The sequence below is a fragment of the Vipera ursinii genome, assembly GCF_947247035.1.
Source record: "Vipera ursinii genome assembly, chromosome: 1".
NCBI lineage: Eukaryota > Metazoa > Chordata > Lepidosauria > Squamata > Viperidae > Vipera > Vipera ursinii.
In genome coordinates this window covers 266336222-266357222 of record NC_139512.1, presented here as the reverse complement: position 1 = coordinate 266357222, position 21001 = coordinate 266336222, and the positions used below count along the sequence as shown (strand labels likewise).

Sequence of the window (21001 nt, the reverse complement as noted above, 5' to 3'; positions counted from 1 at the left end):
TAATTACTAACTTAATGTAGTAAAATATTTAATAATATTTGGTTCGCTGTTTTATCAAAAGTAGCAGCCCTATGTCATGAGCCAGGCATCCGGCGGTTATATTTGGAAATTTGGGTGCATGTTTTAGACACACTTACAAAATGGCCATCTCAATTATGTCAGCCAATCACAAAAAGTTTATGTATCAAAAAATGCAAACAAAACCCTGCATCTAAAATACCCATCCTTTTATTTTCTGTGGGATTTAGAGATATTGTTGGAAATGCAGGTTTTATATAAGGCTGCTTATTTGCCTTGGATCTTGTTAGTTTTTACTTTATGTAATGTTGTATATACATCCTTCTACTGTCATCTCTCACTATCTTTAGTGCACATTTGTGTAGATTCTAGATGTATTATTTTTTGGTTTTTATTATTTTGCTACATAAAATTGTAAATATACTCAAAGCATCAAATTTTGTTGCAGATGTTGCATTATTATGTTTTTTTTTTCCTTTATAAATCATGTTATGCTTCTTGAAGTTTGAATCAGCCCTCTTTGCAACCTATATATAGAAGAAGACATACAATTATCCTTAATTAGTTCCCAGTAAATTAATTGCCTATTTGGAACTGTTTGGTATAATGTAAATACGCTATGGCTGGCTGAGGAATTCTGGGAGTTGAAGTCCACGAGTCATAAAAGAGCCACGGTTGCCTACCCCTGTTCTAAGGGTTCAAGTTTGAAAATGAATTCATTTTATTATTTTTTTATTTTTATTTTAATTCCATGTATATCCCGCCCTTCTCCGAAGACTCAGGGCGGCTTACAAGCTTAGCAGTAGCCTTCATTCTATGTATATGCCTGCTTATTAGGGCTTTCACACACACACACCCCCAAGCGGCATTATTACAAAGTCAGCTTATTGCCCCCAACAATCTGGGTCCTCATTTTACCTACCTCGGAAGGATGGAAGGCTGAGTCAACCTTGATCCTGGTGGGATGCGAACCTGCACTAATTGCAGGCAGCTGGTGTTACTTAAGGAGGCATTAGCCCACTGCTCCACCAAGGCTGTTATGTAGATGTGTCAGATGTTAGACCTTCAGACATGGCTCCCAGCATCCCCCAACCCATTTCAGCGATTAGGAATGTGATAAGTGGTAGTTCAGCAATTTCAGGGAGGCTGGGAATACGAGAGAGAGAAAAAGTATTTTTTTTCCATTTTAACAGTTAACTCCACTCTCAAGGCAGAAAGCATGTGGTAATGTGCAAAATTAATAAAGTCACAGTAAAGAAGTTAACAACAAAAAAAAACCCTTATTCACCACTTGGCTGATTGCATTAATGTGGTGGCTGTGGTGACTGCAGGTGTACTTGGCTCCTTCCACAGCCTTCAGGAAAAAAAAACCCTATTTGAGGTCAATTGTTGCAAGAAGACAATATTCTAGAGAACTTGCATTGTGCAAACGGAGGGAGGGCTGCGTGAAGCTATGGTAGGCATTTCCTGCCTTTACGCCAAGGGGGGAAATGGAGCTCTTGAGAAATCTCTCCAGGTGTGCCTTGACAAATTGTCCAAGCATGATGGTGACTATAGATGCACTGCTTCGTGCCCCATTTATACAGAAGAAAACAAGTTCTCATAGCAACCGCTGTTCCCAAATTCAGAAAGCAAGCTGGCAAATTTGGCTGGGTCTCTGATGGCTCTCCCAGGCAGAAATGGTGCATTAGTTTTTCTCCTTGGGAGATAAATGTAAAATGTTCTCAAAGTGCCATAGAAAATTTTTCAAATCATATTTCTCAGTGGAATGTTTTCTTGAACCATTTGGCTTGGCTCTTTTCTCATTATACTGTGGGGAATAAGCGATATAAGATAATAGCAAGCGATACGTCTGTACATAAGGTCAAAGTACAGGTTTGCCTGGATAATATTGCAAAGCTCTATTTTTCTACCTGAGGGAGGATTGCATGTAAAACCACTCCAGTGCTAAACAAAAGAGATTGCAAACTTACTTAGAGGTAATCATTGCCTGCTGCACACTGTGACAAAACTGTAATTTAAAGGATTAGCTTTATTTACAAAGGCACAAAACTCCAGAAAGGACAAATTACAGTGCTGACTTTCCCAGCCTAATTTGATTTGCAACCATGTATGAAAATTTTTATTCTTCTAATTGTAAAGGTCACAGCCCTGTATTATCAGGGGGAAAAATCAGCAAAATTGTTCTTAGCTTGTTGGAACCTGAATTTACCTGGATTCTCTTTTATTTTTGGGTGGTGCACGCTTTTTTTTTTTAACATGAAAATTAGGCTCACTGAAAAGGGGTATTTGCATAATTCCCATAGATTATAAAGCAAATGCAAAACAACTGTGTTTAAACTTGGCAGGAGTGTGTAGGCTTTTCTATCTCTTTAAACACATACACGTGCGCGCGCGCACACGTGCACACACACACACAATACCTTTTGTACTTGTATTTTTACTCCATTCGGGCCTTGTAATATACTATCTATGATAAAACTGTGGTTTTTATGTTAAGCAAGCAAAGTGTTGTGAAAAGAATTAGTTGATTGGTGTTAGTTATCTTAGCCAACCTTTTCTTGTTGTTGAAAAGGTGTTTAGCAATTTCTTCCCACAGCCTACATTTCAGAAGTTATTGCTTCACGGTAATCGTTCCATAGGTCCTATTATATGCTGGCATGTTAACTTAAAACATAGGAAAGTAGAGGTCTTCTCTACCTTTACAGACAGCATTGGAAGACTGATCTCTAATTACATCTCACCCTTGAACACTCTCTATATATTTACTTTATATACCTATCTGATATTGTACATTATTTAATAACAGCCTGACTCCTGAGGGTGCAAGGTTCGTGTAAGCCACTTCTACTGCTCATGAACAGGCCGGGGGGGGGGGTGTTGAGGGGTTTTGCTATTTTTCTTCTCACTTGTCTACAACTCTTGCATGTTCACAGAAATCACATTTTCAGGAATGTTCTTTAAATAAACTACAGATTAAGGATAATCAGACGTATTCATTCCATATGAAAACTACTCCTGTGTTCATAGAATACTTACATGAAAGGGAATGGTGCAGTCAAACACTAGGGTAGATTTAGAACTTATTGGGTGGGGGGGGGGGGAAGAAGCAGGCTGATTAATGCAGTTTGGATTTGCTCCTGTAGGGCTCCAGGAAAGGCTAAACAAATTAAATAATTCCCAACCGTTCATTAACTTGGAATTGTGTGCAGTGCAAAATCACTTCTAGCAAGCCTTTGAAATCCAGATATGGTTTTGACTTCCACTGCCGCAATTAGCACGCAGCTCTAAACCAAGCACCTTTTAAAATGAGTGTGGTCTGCTTAATGGTGTTTGATGGCAGGAGGTGGTAAGTGTAAGTGTTGGAGTAGAAGCTACAGTGTGCACCAATGAATCTAATGCATTTCATTTGGATGGTGAAGGGAAGGCTTTCAAAGAATATGATGTAGCGCCAGTGTGCAAAAGAATCCTATTAAATGAAGCAGAGGTTGGGCCAGCTTTTCATGCATCGATGAGACTGTTATTGCATATTTTAAGAAAGTGGTTTTAATATTTTTAACGCTATGGATAATCCTCATTTAGCAACTTGCCTTGCACTGCGGCCGCTTGCAGTGACAGTGGTGATGAAAAAAAGTAACTGCAACCATTTCCTTGCATTTATGACCTTTGCAGGCCTATAAAGTGAAGCAAAATCGCGATGTTTCAGCAACTGCTTTGCTCTGTTCCAGTTGCGGTCACTAAACAAGGACTACCTGTACCCGATAAAATAATTTTATGTTTCTTGTAACCATTCTTTTATCTAATAATAGCAGCACTGATTTCCTTTTTCTTTTCTCTTTTTTTTTGCTAGCACTCATATGATTTAATTGTTTACATAATCCTTAAAATAAACCACTTTCCCCTGCAGTGGGGGCAACGCATGTGGGCCGAGATTAGAATGTCGTTCTTTGCCTAAGGCTGCAAAGCAGCATGAGGTTTGGAATGGGGGTACAGCTGGTTTATAGCTTAGCATCGAAAAGTTAGCCTGCAAATAAAGAGTTCTCAACAATAGATTAGCTTTATCATACTAGTGCAGGGGAGATCAGTAGCAGTAGGCTTAAGTACAGACCGTCTCTCCATCTTTCAGTTCTGCCTTCAGAGCTCATTCTCTTGCACTTTTTACCTTGTATTTAACCTGCCCTTCTATTTCATTTATTTATTGCTCTATAGCTAGTTCTCAGCGGGAAAAGATTTATCAATATGCTGACATAAGAGAAAAATATGGTTGCTGAAGTCCTATATGGCTAAAACCTCTAGGGTGTTTTTTTTTAAGTGTCATGCCCTTGTTAGGAAAATTTTAAAAAAAATACCCAAGACTATTAAATCACTTAGTTGGAATAGTTGTCATAGGTCAGGAAAGAAGCAGATCAAGAGATTTTGGGATACTTTCAATTAATAGTTTTAATTCAGAGAAATCTGATGAAATAAGCCCAAAGGGAGAGAGGGGTTCCCGTTGAAACCTGCTTTGATATGTTGAGTAATAAATTATGAAAGCTGGCCAAATAAGCCTTGGAGATTTAACTGCTGGCGACAATTCACTTTAAGTTTTGGAGGTTATCTTTAGATCTGATTTTCTGTTTAGAGTGCATTCATATCCATTTTCATAGAGCCTAGGTAAAAGAACTGATCTGTCAAAAGCTAATCATTTAAAACAAATTCTAAATTTTAATTGCCCCATTAAAATATCTGAACTTTTTTCTAAATTCCATGTATTTGTTTATATTGCATAGTTTATATATTGGTTTAATATGTTAAGCTTTGTCCCTGTTAATGATTATGTAATTGAATGAAATGAAACTAAAATACTGAAAGTACGTTATGTGTATCTAAAGCCTTGTAAAAAAAAAACCCAACAGAAACAACAGGAGAAAACATGAAATAATTTATGACATTTTGTACACCATCTGCAACATAAGAATTTTTCTGATGAATAAGAAATATTCCAATTACAATATTACAGTTCCCTTCTATGCCCTAAAAATAATGCTTTTCCTAATTCCTAATGCGTAACAGAGTGAGCGCGCCTGTTACTCATCCCAGCTTCTGCCAACCTAGCAGTTCGAAAGCCCGCAAAAATGCAAGTAGAAAAATAGGGACCACTATGGTGGGAAGGTAACAGCGTTCCATGCGCCTTTGGCATCTAGTCATGCCGGCCACATGACCACAGAGACGTTCTCGGAAAAACGCTGGCTCTTCGGCTTTGAAACGGAGATGAGCACCGGTCCCTAGAGTCGGAAACGACTAGCACGCATGTGCGGGGGAACCTTTACCTTTACCTTAATTATTACCAACAATATTTACAACTTCAGTTTGTGTTAGTAAACAAATACCTTCACCCTTCTCTGTTTCTGATTAATTTTTCAACAGCCTTTTGAAAATAAATTGCTTTCTCAGACCTTAACTCATACTGTGGAGTCATAGATTTGAGTTCCTTCTCACTTTGTGTGCACTAAATGTATGGGAAAGAGGATTGAAAAAACGGATGCCAAATATTTTTTTGAAATTGGACTTGAAGTAGAATCACAAAGACTTACAAACTTCCCATATATAAATTGGATGGTGGTATCTGCATCTCCGTTTTAAGATGGAGCCTTTTATACATTTGTTCATTGTGAAAGCATTAGGCAGTATGCCCCCAAAGCTATTCTGAAAGAAGTTACTTAGAAATCAATCATTTTTAAATAAATATATTTTGACAAAGTAGGGGGGTTGTATTCTTTAAATCTAATGTTAGGGATTGGTAAATTCCATGAATTCTGCACAGTTTGTGAATTTTGAGTTATTATAGTAGCCTCTATATTCCTGCAACAGCTTCCTGCACAGAGATCATGGCTTTGAACTTATTAATTTTTTTCCTCTGATATCTTTTGAAGAACTTGGGCGTGACAACCAAAATTGTTAAGGCTGAGGGAGTAAAAAAGTAAAATTGTCAAGCTATGTCAGATAAACAGTACAATTTATGTAATAATCCAGAGGGTTTTTCAAACTTTGAGAAACAGAAAATGGCATTATACCTTGTAGGTTTGGAGACCACAGTGTTGATGCAATAATTAAAAAGAATGCCAAAAGGAAGTATTAATGCATCCTTTTAGAAAAAAAATGGAGGCAGTTATATTTCATAATTTATTGGTATTTCAACTATTTTTTAAGCTATCTTTCTTTTCAAACTGTTTTTAGTTCTTCAAAATTGAGTTGTTTTTATACTAATACAGCAATTATTTTTCCAATTGGCAAGGCTTTGCAGTTTAGCTCTTGTGTCTCAGGGAGAAAGTTATATTTCAATTTTTCTTTTGCAGGCCAGTTCCAGTCCAATGCTTCCCAGCCAATCCCTGCTATCGCCACACGCCAGATTAAGACTAACAAACAATCTAGGTGTATCAGTGATTCCACCTTATCCTCTTCCTACTAAACACGGTAATGTATTTTCTGTGGTTATTAATGTACTTTGGAGGAGTTCATATAAAATGGTCTTCCTTGCTCAGTGACAGATATTTTTGTGAATAATCAACATGCCTATATTTACTCAATGCATTTAGAGCTAACACTAACACAGAGATGAACGACAGACAACTGGAATCAAACTTGAGTAGCAGTTGTTCAAAACATAAGAAAAATTAAGCAAAGCAAATTTTGTCTAACCCATTTTACCATATAGCAAGCGTTTTGATCATCCATCCATCTACCATAGATTTTAACCCAGGCTCATACTCTGGAAGGAAAATATATTCTGACTGATGCTACCTATAATGTAGGAAATTTTGTCTTTTTAATTCCTGGTTAACAGAGAACTGTGTAGGTCACAACAGCCCCAAACTGGTAGTTTTTAAAAAGTACCATATTAATGAATTGCTAGAACGCAGGAGGGAGGATAATCTAAACTCCTCAAGACCTCTTCCAGCGATTATGTTATGGCACTAATGCCATAATGTTCAACAAGTAGGATCACTGCAGTGAGCTAAAAGGTATGTCATATTTCACTGGTTTTGTGGGGCCCTTCATCGAAATAGGTTTTGATCAGCGTTAATCTTCTCAGAATGCCGGTTTGTTACACATATAGGTTAATGACTACTCATTCAAGGACTGTTCGATATTATGGTAGCACTGCATGAGTAGTACTTATGGCTGGTCCTTGAAGTTCCAGCCATTCCAGCCACCCTATTGTGGTCATGTGATCACAATCTGGGTGCTTGGCAACCAGCTCACACTGTTGCGGTGTTCCAGTGTCAGGGCAGGACGGTCATTTGCACCCTTCCCTGCCAGCTTTCCACCAGCAAAGTGTAAGTCACTTTTTCAGCACCATCGTAATTTCGAGCAGTTGCTAAATGAATGGTGGTTAAACGAGGAAAACCTGTAACCTGCCCTATAGATCTACAGCACTACAGCTCCCATCTCCACCTTCGTTCCGTGGAGCTCACTTGGAAGGTGTCAACTTGGAGAAAGCTGCACTAAGTAAAAGCTTCCCTCTTTTGGCCCCATCTTTGCATTCTCCCTGTGTATGTATGTATGTATGTTACACACAGACCCACACATACCTTTCCCAGGCAGTTTTGGTGTGTTGTGGCATTGTTTATTTATTTTGAGTTTTTTATCCTGCCTTCATTACTTTATAAGTAACTCAAGACAGTAAACATACATAATACTTCCTTCTATTATCCTCAAAACAACAACCCTGTAGGGTGGGATGGGCTGAGAGAGAGTGACTAGTAACACAGCTGACTTTTATGCCTAAAGTGGAATTAGAACTCACAGTCTCTTGGTTTCTAGCCCACCAAGGAAAGAAAGGCAAATCAAATAAAATTGCTAAAATAAAACTTTAGAAACAAAACCTGTACCTAAACTCACCATAAAAGTCAGATCCAAACAACTACACCCAGGGTTGAAAATAAAATCAGGTCTCCACAGCTCTCTGGATCTTGACTGATTAATTATGTGCCATTGTAGATTTTACAAACGCAGTGTGTTAATAATTTCTAATTCTTCCTAGTATGTAAATTATGCCATCTGTTTTAGATATTGTTGAAAGAACTTCAGTTGGCAGTGGTGACAAACTAGGCATTTTATTGACCAGATTAATATCAGTTCTTTTTTAAAAAAACAAAACACATTATTTTAGACAACATGAAGCAAAAAATGTAAACAAATATCTCAGTACCATTGGAATTCTAGAATAACCAATGTAAAATATTAGGAAAAGGAACCATTGTTTCATCAAAGTTCCCATGAAAATATTCATAACATTTAGGTGACAATGGAACTTCTGTTTATCTCTTCTGGGTTCATTGCTATGATCCCTCTGCTATAAGAATATTGTTTTTAGAGAGACGTGGGAAAAGATTTTGTATATGTGTCACCATTAGCTGTGGCAAAATTCGCGATGGTGAAAAACGAGGACCAGTCGCCGACAAAACCCAGTGGCGAACTGACGAACAACCTATTCCCAGGATGGTGGGGAACGGCAGAAGGTGCACAAACAGAGGGCCGTATCGTCACCGGGAGTGTCATCTCCGCTCTGTGCAAGCGGTGAGACGCTCCGACCCTCTGTACTTCCCCGGAGGACCCGGGAGCGAAGGTGTACAGCCTCCTATACTAAGGCTGGTCTACCTGAATGCCAGGTCCGTAGCTAACAAGGCTCACCTCGTTCGTGACCTAGTGGAGAGCGAGCACGCGGACCTGGCTTGCATCACGGAAACCTGGCTGGGCCCAGAGGGTGGTGTCCCCCTGGTTGACCTCTGCCCGCCAGGTTTCCAGGTGCTGCACCAGCCTCGGACCCATGGGAGCCTCAGCCTTTCTTATGGTCCAGCTTTCACTGCCATACATTGCAACTGGGAAGACCATAGCCTTGACTATACACACTTTTGTTGACAGGGTGATGTCTCTGCTTTTTAGTGTGCTGTCTAGATTTGCCATGGCTTTCCTCCCAAGGAGCAAGCGTCTTTTAATTTCTTGGCTACAGTCCCCATCTGCAGTGATCTTGGAGCCCAGGAAAATAAAATCTGTGTGCTCCATTCTTTAAGAATATGCATTACATTATATGTATATGTACTGTATACTGTACATATATACACATACATATGCATACACAGTACATATATCATGTAATACCTATTATAGAAGAATGGAACACAAGGAATTGATGACAATGATAAGGTTTTGCTTATATAGAAGTTTTATGTATATATACACACACACATATGTATACATTATGTATAGTGAAAGTATGTATACATACATGCATACATGTATGTTTATATACATATATTCGATGACTTTGGGCTAGCATTTTGTGTCAGCCCCATACATCTCACATCGTTGTGGGGGTAAAACTAAAACTAAGGCAACTCCTACATAACCAATATTTTGCTATCAGAGAAAAAAAACCAGAATATAAATGTTCCTTTCTGAGAGAGATGGGTGGGAAGGAAGGAAGGAAGAAAGGAAGGAGAAGCAGAAAAAGACTTGATGGTAAACTATTACAAGATTTTGTACTTATAAGACATGGTCTGAGGCACAGGGAAGCAACATGTAACTAATATCTAGTTTAACTAGTGCCTTCTTGGGAAATTAGCTTCAAATTTCTTTAAACCTTATTGGTACTGTGATGGAAGAAAAGGATTGTAAATAAATAGTTGCCTAGAGATATTTGCTTGAGATGGTAGCAGTCATTAAACGAACCATCATGTGACCAGACCTGATTTACAGATATTTTTACCATGGGCGTTAAGCAAATCATGTAATCGTTAAGTGAACCATGCAGTCATTAAGCGAATTCAACTTCCCTAATTATCAGAGGCCAGCTGGGAAGGTCACAATTTGCTGACATGTAATCGTAAGACATTGTGACTGTTGTAAATACGATCTGATTGCCAAGTGCTCAAATTGCAATCATGTGACCTCAGCAGTAGTATGATGGTCATAACTTTGAAGATGATCGTATGTTACTTTTTCTGAGGCCATCTTAACTTTGGACGATCATTAAACAAATGGTCATAAGTTGAGAGCTACCTATATTTAATAGATGGAGCTTGGAGAAGGCCCATCCCATTGGATCTAATGGGATAAGCAGAAATTATTGAAGATAAGAAACTCTAAAAAATAACCTGGTTCCATGTCATTATATATTTCAGATCCTTTCACTCCTTGTTCTGGCAAACCATTAGCCACATTCTTAGAGAATAATAAACCAGAGCATTTAAGAATCCTGGCTTATTAGAAATGAGGTGTATTCTGATTCACATAACTCATACATATGTGCTTTTTATTTATAGGATTCTAAAATCTCCTTTTCACCATTAAAAGCAGATTCCAAAATTAGATTTCTACGAGTGCAAATTAAGATGATTATTGTATTCAGGATATTTTCAAATCCAGTTATCATGATCTTAGCAGTCTTGTCAAAATATGGAGCAACGTAAAAATTAGAGCCTGGACATTGGGATAATTCCTCCTATTTAGGAGCATCTCAAGGGATAACTTAAGCCCCTTAACTTCTTTCCAAATGCCGTAAAATCTTACTGTGCCCAATTCACTGATATAATATTGCTGACTATAACCCAGACAGGTGATTCTTTGGAGGCATTTCTTTTTAAAGTATAATCTAGATTGCATGGAAGTCAAACCGCTCTCCTGCTATTTTAAAGCCAGACATTTTAACAAAAGGCAATATCAAGGTTTTTGTACATAAGCAGTGTGACAGCTGATCAGTCACTTGGCTAAAAGATGTTCAGAGATGTATCAGAATAGGGCAGGGGTCGGGAACCTTGGCTCTTTTATGACTTATGGACTTCAACGCTCAGAATTCCTGAGTCAGCAGGAAGTCCACAAATCATAAAAGAGCCAAGGTTCCCGACCCCTGGGATAGGGTAAAGTAATTTACCCTTCAGGTCACCCTAGGACAGGGGTGGGAAACCATGGCCCTTTTATGACAGCTGTCAGAAATTCTGGGCGTTGAAATCCACAAGGCCCATGGTTCCCCACCCCTATCCTAGGGGCAGCTGTATGGTGTTTCTGACCATAGCATGGAAATGATTTTCCACTATGGTCTTCCAGACTGTTTTTCAACTTCCCAATATACTCGAGAAGGGACGCGGTGGCTCAGTGGGTTAGGATGCTGAGCTTGTCGATAAGGTCGGCAGTTTGGCGGGTCAAATCCCGAGTGCTGCGTAGCAGAGTGAGCGCCTGTTACTCGTCCCAGCTTCTGCCAACCTAGCAGTTCGAAAGCACGTAAAAATGCAAGTAGAAAAATAGGGACCACTACGGTGGGAAGGTAACAGCGTTCCGTGCACCTTTGGCGTCTAGTCATGCCGGCCACATGACCACGGAGACGTCCTCAGACAAGCGCTGGCTCTTCAGCTTTGAAACGGAGATGAGCACCGGCCCCTAGAGTCGGAAACGACTAGCACACATGTGCGGGCAAACCTTTACCTTTAATATACTCCAGAGTCCTCGGTATTTCCTGTTGGTCTTCCATTCAAGTCCAAACCAGGTTGAACCCTTCTTATCTTTTTTCCGAGATCAGCCAAGGTGCTGCTTTATGCTATTTCTAGACCTGCCTTCAGTAAATTAATCACATTGTTTTCTCTGTCTGGGGGGAAAAAACTGGAAATGCTTTCTTGTTCTTAGGGCTGCTAAGGGAATTTCAGGTAAACATTCATTCAGAGCTTGCTGCCTAAGGGGAGCTAAGCTTGTACCCAAGAAAATTACTGAATCTAGCTTTGTTAAAAGGGCACAAAAATAATGCTTGAGAAAGGAAGACCCGATGAATGGTGTGATTGCAAAAAAAAACAGCAAGAAAGCTGCAAAATTGTCTACTCGTTCTTGCTTTTAAAAACAAGTTCCAGAACACACAATTCTTGATGGGACTCTTTGTTCAAGATACTGTTTGTATCAATTTTTCATAGAAAGAACTGCAACTATGACATCACACTAGCTTTGTATTCTTTGCCTTTAAAAGATTGGGCTTCAAAATCTTCCCTTTGATTGATAATCTTTTAAAAGTGACAATACAAATGTCAGAATAGTATAACTTTTTAAAAAAATGTTGGCCTGCTTATTGTGTTTATAATGAAATCAAGACTGCACAGATTCCTCCATTATGTGTTCTTTGTTATAAATTACTTCTAGGCATGTTAATTAAAAATATTTAGCTGAAAAGTATAGAAATGCTAAACGCATTAGCTGCAAAACTTTGAAGATTCCAAAGCTTTATCATGAGAAAACTCCTATTTATGTGAAATTGGTATATGTTAGGATAATTACCGCTGTGCCTTTGGGATAAAGGAAGTACTCTCAGCCAAATTATACAAGGGTGTGGATTAAATCAAGCATTACTTTCTACTTGGCATTGATCTCTGTAGATTGCAAAACCAAGGTATGACGTAGCATTGTGCAAATAACTTGCCAAAATTTGTTCCTAACTTTTTTTTTAATTATACAGAAAAGAGGAGGGGGAGGAACTTTAATTCAGAATCTTTGTTCATTAGAAGTGAACATTACAATTTGAAAGACACAGGATAGAATAGATTAATGTTTTCCCCAGAACATTAACAGTTATTTGGTAAGCAAAGTATCAGTCCTCTGTATAGTATACAGTACTTACATGGAATTGTGTTCTATTGAAGTGAGTAAAGTTATTTCTGATTACATATAGGGATCAGGATTGGGGAATAAACAGCTAAGTGATCACAATATAGTTTCTGGAACCTTGAAATGAAACAATGTTTAGATCCACTTTAGTACAAATTCTGACCAAGTAAATGAATGTTGCACTTTGATGCAATAGTTTCCTGATTATGGAAAGTGACAGGAAAGGGTTCAAATTTTAGTAAGATAGTAGTTTCCCAATTCTGGTTAGGACCAACTTTTCCCCATTCATGGGAGAGCAAATCGTCCTCCTCAGTTGCATGGGTTAATTAATCCAAATTTGATTGGGATGCTTGGGGCACAAGAATGTAAGCATGCTGTTACCTCACCTTGGCCTATTCTCTGATGTGAGGCCATCTAAATATTATAGATATACTTTCAGCTGTAAAGTTTATGAAATTATAAGTGCTGAACAGGTATATAGATTCATGCATTTCAAATTTTGTTGTTGTTGTTAACTGGGTTAAGCAGTGCTTGGAGGCCTGTGGGGGTCTGGTTGGGGGAACAACAGCTGAACTCATCCACTTGTTTTATCATCTTTAGTTCTGGATGGGGTTGGGTTACCCCAGACAGACTCGGTGCGCCCTCAGTGGGTTTTTCCAGACTCAAAGAGCAGGTGGCAGTCATGGCTAGGAGGGACTTTGCTCAAGTTCACGTTGTATGCCAGTTACACCTGATTTGGATCAAGAGGCCTGTACACAGTCACTAAGGCCGTGTTCATTTCTTGGTTGTATTATTGCAGTGCACTCTATATGGAGCTACATTTGAAGAGTATTTGGAAGTTGGTACAGAATGCAGGGCTGCGGACTCTTCTGAAGGCCCTAACATGGCATAGATACCATGGGTGTTGTATGAGCTGTATTATTTATCAGCTTGCTTCTGGGTCCAATTTAAAGCCCTTTATGGCATGGATCCAGGATGTCTGAGGAGCTGTCTCACCCAAATGGAATTATCCCATTCCACTTGTTCCAGCAGAAGGGGTTTTTGCAGAGCCTATTAAAGATATTCACCTGACTTAGGGGGGGGGATCTTTTTGTTAGAGGTGGTTGATGGGGTAAGAAAACCTCACCACTGTGCCACTCCTCTTCTTGGTTCTAATTTTTATATAATATAAAATATAAATAATATAAAAATTTTATATAATATAAAAATTATATAATTTTTATTATATTTTTAATTCTAATTATTTTTATATTTATCTTGTTGTTATCATTTGTAAGCCATCCGAATTGGGGAGAAGGGCAATATATAAATTTAATTAAGTAAATAATTATCTATAAATCCCATTGATTAAATAAAATAATGATCTGGATAAGCTGAACCTTGACAGAATGGAAACGTGAATAGGAAATTCTCTATTTTGAGAGTTTTATTACTCAATATATTATGTTGAATGTGTGTCTCAAAATGCAGGTCATGCAACTTACAGTGTATTAGACTTTCTGGGCATTTTACTCAAGAGACATAGCTTCTCTGTTAGCAGTCAGAGCAACGCATAATCAAATGAGTTACCAAGGCTTTTAAATGAAGAAAGGGGAGGGGCTCCAATCTTTGAAAATAAAATGACATTGAAGTGAAATAGAGGTAGTATTAGGTAGTATTAGTAAAAGTTTATCAGGGACAGTGTTGGAAATGTAGTGAACTCTGGGCTAATGTTACAACTGAACCACACTACAAATACATCAAGTGGCCAGGCAAAGAGAGAGAGAGAGAGAGGTCCTACTATATCTCAACCATCACCTCTATCCTATGGAATCTAAAACTCCCGTTAAGTCTGAATGAATAGGCCAGCTGTCATTTTTTCCCCTTCCTTTCTATGGCATCTGATTCTTGCATACTGTCTGGAAAGTCCCTGCAGTTTTTTGGCAAGGTTTTTCAGAAGTGTTTTGTCATTGTCTCCTTCCTACCACTGCGAGAGAAAGTGACTAGACCAGGGTCACCCAGCTGGCTTCATACCCAAGGCTGGACTCACAGTTTCCCAGTTTCTAGTCTGATTCCTTAAGCCAGTGGTGGCAAACCTTTTTGAGACCGAGTGCCCAAACTGCAACCCGAAACCCACTTATGCATCGCTGGGTGCCAGGGGCGTGGCCACCGAGTGGGCGATGCTCCAATGACCCAGTCTGGGTGTTGGAGGCCTGCAAAATCGGCTGTGGTGGGGGAGCAAAATCACTCTGCAACCCTAGATCTGGGCAGCAAAAGTGTTTTGCAGGCCTCCGATGCCCGGATTGGGCCTCTGGAGCATCGTAAAATCACCCCACAGCCATGGATGCGAACTCCAGAAGCTTTGAAAACGCTTCTGCTGCCCAGATCAGCTGTGGGGGGAAGCGAAATCGCTCTGCAGCCCTAGATCAGGGCAGCAGAAGCATTTCGCAGGCCTCTGATGCCCGGATCAGGCCGCTGGAGCATCGTAAAATGATCAGCCGGGGGGGCGCAAAATCGCTCCGGAGGCTTACCTGGACTCGTGCTGCAGCTGCCTCCACCATCCAGCCCGGATCCGCCCAGCTCTTGCAGCTGCTCCCTGACTCTCAGTGCAGAGAGAAAGAGAGCAAGAGCGCAGGAGCACGTGGAGAGGGGCGGGGCAGCCTGGCCCCGCCTCCCTCTTGGGTGATGGCGCATGTGCCCACAGGGATGGCTCCGCGTGCCGCAGGTTCGCCACCCCTGCCTTAAGCGTTATGCCAAACAGGCTCTGTAAAGAAAATCTGAATCAAGTTACAGATTTGTAACAAGATAGTGGGTATTTCTGGATTCAGATTTAGTAAATCTATCCTTTACAAAATACATATTTTTTTTAAAAAAACAAACGTATGGGTGTACCCAGATAGTGAAAAAATCATGAAATAGCTATTCAGTATGTACATGTATTCTTACAATAATAATGTGATGAGCTTTTGATCTCCACAGAGAAGTAATTCTGCTAGATCATATAAGCTGCTTGCAGAAATTCCAGTCGATAAAGTAATTGTCCTCCAGGTGACATTTAAGGTGCTGGTACTTACCTTTAAAGCCTTACATGGCCTAGGCCGGGGATATTTGCAGGACTGCCTGCTGCCGGGAACGACTTCCCATCGCCCAGTGCGCTCACACAAAGAGGGCCTCCTCAGGGTGCCGTCGGCTAGACAATGTCGGCTGGCGACCCCCAGGGGGAGGGCCTTCTCTGTGGGAGCGCCTGCCCTGTGGAACCAACTTCCCCTTGAGCTTCGGACGGCCCCGGATCTTTCCATTCTCTTTTTTTCTTTAGAAAAATAATATGTTATGCAGAAACACAGATTATCCCTAGTGATGTGCCTTTCACTGCTGTCTAATGAGTTGGAAATATAGGATTTATTTCATTTTTTAATTGGAATTTTCTCCCATTTTTTGTCAGTAAGGCATGGGAATAGAAATTAATAGGAAGAACATCAGATAAACATCTTCTAGAAGGTGGAAACAATAGTAACTACACTAAAGTAGGAAAGAGAGTCAGGGAACTTAAACCCAGTGCATTGCAACAGCATTGCAAAATGTCCATGGGCTTAATGATTTATTCCTGGTTTAAGACAAAATATATTTTCTGTTTTGTGTACACCCATATTCTAGCAATCCCTTGGACAGCTTTACTATCCAGGGTTCCCCTAAGAAGAAGCTTGGTTTCTACAGCATTAGAGCTTTTACAAAGTGCATCAAGCATTCAATATACATCAGAATCCTAAAGTTTTAAGGTGTAGAACATCTTAATTGGCCATTCATTTGTCAAAGAAAGAATAATGTAGTTAGACTATAGTCTGGTCTAACTAGGTCCTTCTTTCTTTGATAAATGAATGACCAATTCATTTATCCAATGATCAGAAGGTAGTTCCCCAATATCCAGACAATCTGTCCTTAACCTAAGGCAAAAAAATAAAAATTTGAATTTGAATTTGAATTCATTAAATTTATATGCCGCCCTTCTCCCTAAGGACTCAGGGCGGCTCACAACAATAAAAAGTTAAAAAACATAAAATACAAAATTTAAAAAAGAATTAAACAATAAATGTAATAAATACATAATAATTAACCCAATAAAACCAAATTTAAAACTATAGTCAGTCCAGGCCCGATTGTTGGAACATCCATGTCTTCAGGTCACGGCAGAAGGACTGAAGGTCGGGCCATCCGCAGCTCCGGAGGCAACTCATTCCAGAGGGTTGGCGCGCCCACAGAGAAGGCTCTCCCCCTGCGGGTCGCCAGCCAGCATTGCTTAGCCGACACAACGCTGAGGAGGCTGACTCTGGGAGTGAACTGGGCGATGGGAGGTTGACAATGGCAGCAGGTGGTCTCGCAAGTACCCCGGGCCTAAGCCATGTAGAGCTTTAAAGGTAATCCAGGCGAGAAGTGACAAGGGCGTGGGTGACCGTGCATAGGGCATCTTGGTCCAAAAAGGGGCGCAACTGGTGCACCAGGCGAACCTGTTCGAAGGTCCCCTTGGTCACAGCAGTTAGATGATCCTCCAAGTTAAGCGGTGAATCCAGGAGGACATCCACGTTGCGGGCCCTTTCTGAGGGGGGCAATACCTCCCCCCCATTAAAAGAGATGGAACATGTTGGACAATACAAGATGCTGGTATCCACAGCCACTCGGTCTTGGAGGGGTTCAGCCTGAGCCTGTTCCTTCCCATCCAGACCCGCACCGCCTCCAGGCACCAGGACATCACGTCAAGGGCATCACTGGGTTGGCTCGGGGTGGAGATGAACAACTGGGTATCATCTGCATATTGGTGTTACCTCACCCCAAAGCCACAGATGATCTCACCCAGCGGCTTCATATAGATGTTAAACAGGAGGGGGGAGAGAACCGACCCTTGAGGCACCCCACAAGTGAGGGGCCTTGGGGTAGATCCCTGCCCCAAGGCCTGTGAGGGGCCTTGGGGTAGATCCCTGCCAATACAAACTGTGAGCAGCCCGAGAGGTAGGAGGAGAACCACCGTAGAACAGTGCCTCCCACTCCTAACCCCTCGAGCCGTCGCAGCAGGATACCATAGTCGATGGTATCAAAAGCCGCTGAGAGGTCAAGTAGGACCAGGACAGAGGAACAACCCCTGTCCCAGGCCCGCCAGAGATCATCTACCAGTGCGACCAATGCCGTTTCCGTGCTGTAACCAGGCCTGAAACCAGACTGGTGCGGGTCCAGATAGTCCACTTCATCCAGGAATTGCGGGAGCTGACGCGCCACAACGCTCTCAACAACCTTTGCTACAAAGCGAAGGTTGGAGACAGGACGATAGTTATTCAAGGAGGCCGGGTCCAAGGCAGGCTTCTTGAGAAGGGGCCTCACCACTGCCTCTTTTAAGGCAGAGGGGAAGATACCCTCCATCAATGAAGCGTTGACAACTGCCTGGAGCCAGCCCCCTGTCACCTCTCCGGCGGCTGAAACCTGCCAGGAGGGACATGGGTCCAATAGAGAAGTTGTAGCGCTCAGTCTACGCATAATCCTGTCCACATCATCCAAAGACACAGGGTCAAACTCACCCCAAATGGTATAACCAAGACCTGTCCACTCCGCCGGATTCCACCCAGTCGGAGTCCAAACCAGTCCGGATCTGAGCGATTTTGTCCTGCAGATACTGTAAAAATTCCTCAGCTCTACCCTGCAAGGGGTCATCCCTCGGTCGCTGATTAAGCAGTGAGCGGGTCACTCTAAACAGGGCGGCTGGGCGGTTATCTGCAGACGCAATGAGAGCAGAAATGTAAACACGCTTTGCCGCTTCCATCGCCACTAGGTAAGATTTAAGATAAGTTCTTAGCTGTGTTCGGTCAGATTCGGATCTGCTGGACCTCCAACAGCTCTCTAGGCGTCTTTTCTGGCGCTTTATCTCTTGGAGTCCCAGGGGGCCACCCGGGATCTGCGTCAGGTCAGAGGCCGCAAAGGCACAACTCGATCCAAGGCCCCAGCAGCCGCCCTCTCCCAGGCTTCTACTAGGGCCTCGGCAGAGTCATGGGCAAGGGAAGCAGGAAATGTCCCAAGCTCCGTCTGGAACCTCTCAGGGTCCATCAGGCGCCTGGTGGCGTACTGAAAGTCTAGCTGGAGAAGAAAATGATCGGACCATGACAGGGGTTGGATGGTTAAATCCCCCCTACCCAGATCATTAATCCACTGTCCAGAAATAAAAACCAGGTCGAGTGTGTGCCCTCCATTGTGGGTCGGGTCTTGAATTACTTGAGTCAGGTCCATGGCTGTCATGGAAGCCATGAACTCCCGAGCCAACTCAGACGCCTCACTCACGGAAGGCAGATTGAAATCCCCCAGAACTATAAGCCTGGGGAACTCAATCGCCAACCCGGGCAAGATGTTGAGGAGCTTGGGCAGGGCCGATGACATGCAGCTGGGAGACAGGTACGTAATCAATAGACCCAACTGAACTCCAGGACCCCACTTCAAAAGGAGAGCCTCACACCTGCCTATCTGAGGGACAGTGGCCACTTGCGGACAAAGACTCTCCCTAATAATAACTGCCACCCCCCCACCCCTGCCCTGGGCCTGCGGCTGGTGAAGCACCCGGAAGCCCGGTGGGCATAGTTCTGAGAGGGGGACATCCCCCCTTGGCCCAACCAGGTCTCTGTGATGCAGGCCAGGTCCGCGTTCTCGTCAATAAGATCATGTATGAGGGGAGCCTTGTTCACCACGGGCCTGTCGTTGAAATAAACCAACCTGAGCCCAGGCTCCTGCAATCCTATGTCCCCGGGGGAGCAAGAAGAGCCACGAGGGCGGGAACAGGCAACCGCTTGAAGACAGCAGTGGCCCGTTCCCCAATTGCGATAAAGCCCTCTGCTCCCACACTCTCTGCCCCTCCCAATCACCGTCAAAATAGGAAGACCCTCCTCACTTGGAGCTGAATCCACCACCAAACCCCTACTCCCCCCCGCGACCGTCCGATGGTCTGGACTGCTGTCCGGGTCGAACTCCCCCAAGTTCGTTCTGGATCCCTTGGGCCTCCCCCCTCCCGGATCCCCTTAAAATTTTATATACAAATCTTGATAAAAATCCCCACAGACTCCTCTTTGAAGCATGCCATCTCTCAGGTTCCCACAACCCGTCATCAAGAAAGATCTTATGTAAGACAGATGCATGCTCCTGCGAGAGGGGGAAATCTCGCAGCGAGTAAAGTTCTCCAAAAGTATTCGCTGCCTTACAGAGGGAAACGATAGCATCGGACAATGGAGTGTGCCAGCAGATGGAAATGCAGAGTTCAGTCAGCCTGTGGCAGGTCCCAAAGCCACAATCGTGGTAACAGTAGAGTAATCAGCAACAGCAAAAGCCATAAGGTGGTGATGACAAAGTGGTGATGACAAATGATGACAAGTCCAAAAAAGGGGAGGCAGCCCGATAACAATGGCAATGGACCCAAAACAACAGGATTCAGGCACAGCGACAAGGGCAGCTGCAACCTCCGCAGCGGCAAGGAAGCAACAGCAGCAGCAGACCCCATAGCCACGACCACAACGCCAACAGGTCCACCGCACTCACAGAGCCGAACTCACCAAGTGGCAGGGGGGGGAGAAACGACATCAAAGCCCCCTTCCCCCCTGCCACAACCCTGGTCTCAACAAAACAATCACGAGCAGAGTCCAAATTCCGGCACAAAATCACTCGGCCCAGCTCCACTTGGCTCGAACAAGCAGGGAAACAGTCGAGTCGGCCCCGCCCAGCCACCAGCGTCCTCTCACCGGTGAGCTAGACAATCAACCTCTCTGGCTTCTCCTCCTCTATCCTCTGTCATTCTGGGCTGTATCCTGACGGGAGGGCGCCAACGCTCCACCGGCAACTCCACTGACCGAACAGGGGCCAAACTATGGCAAAAAGCCCCATGGCGACCCAGCAGAGCCGAAAACTGCTCCGCACTAAGAGCTCAGAAACCAGTGAGCAGCCGTCTTAGACATGAGGATGCACACCAGCCAGTTAAATTAGTTTGGTGATAGTTTTTAGGTTGTTCAGTTTCATGGTCTTGATAACAGTGGCTGTTACGAAGACCATGAAATTCCAAGCTGATGAATGTTGTAATTTCTCAATTTCTACCATACCAGAATTCTCCAACACCCTAATAGAGATCATCTCAGCCTGACTGGTTGCAGAGAAGGTTGAGCAGCAGGAGCAAGAAAAGCACATCCACATATTTATAATTTTTTTTTTATCAATTAAGGATACTCACAGGTATTCCCAGCTCAAAGAGATTTTGGGGTGAGTAGGTAATATCCTGATGGATTAGGTTCCCCCCTCCCTCATCTTAACAATTCCATAGATACTGGCTGATATTGCAGAGAAAAACCAGGTGTTATGAGCAATGCCATGTGCT

General features: G+C 42.4%; 1 protein-coding gene across 3 annotated transcripts in view; it reads left to right on the top strand.

Moving 5' to 3' along the window:
* The window catches only part of AHI1 (Abelson helper integration site 1), a 76411-nt gene that overhangs the window by 27977 nt on the left and 27433 nt on the right, over window positions 1–21001 (top strand). For all 3 annotated transcript variants that reach the window (XR_014493596.1, XM_083371859.1, XM_083371860.1), the window contains exon 19: window positions 6354–6471. Coding sequence is in view for 2 of the 3 variants with exons in the window: in XM_083371859.1 (XP_083227985.1) it covers window positions 6354–6471 (118 nt within the window). In the remaining variant the exon portion in view is untranslated. The remainder of the gene's footprint in view (window positions 1–6353; window positions 6472–21001) is intronic.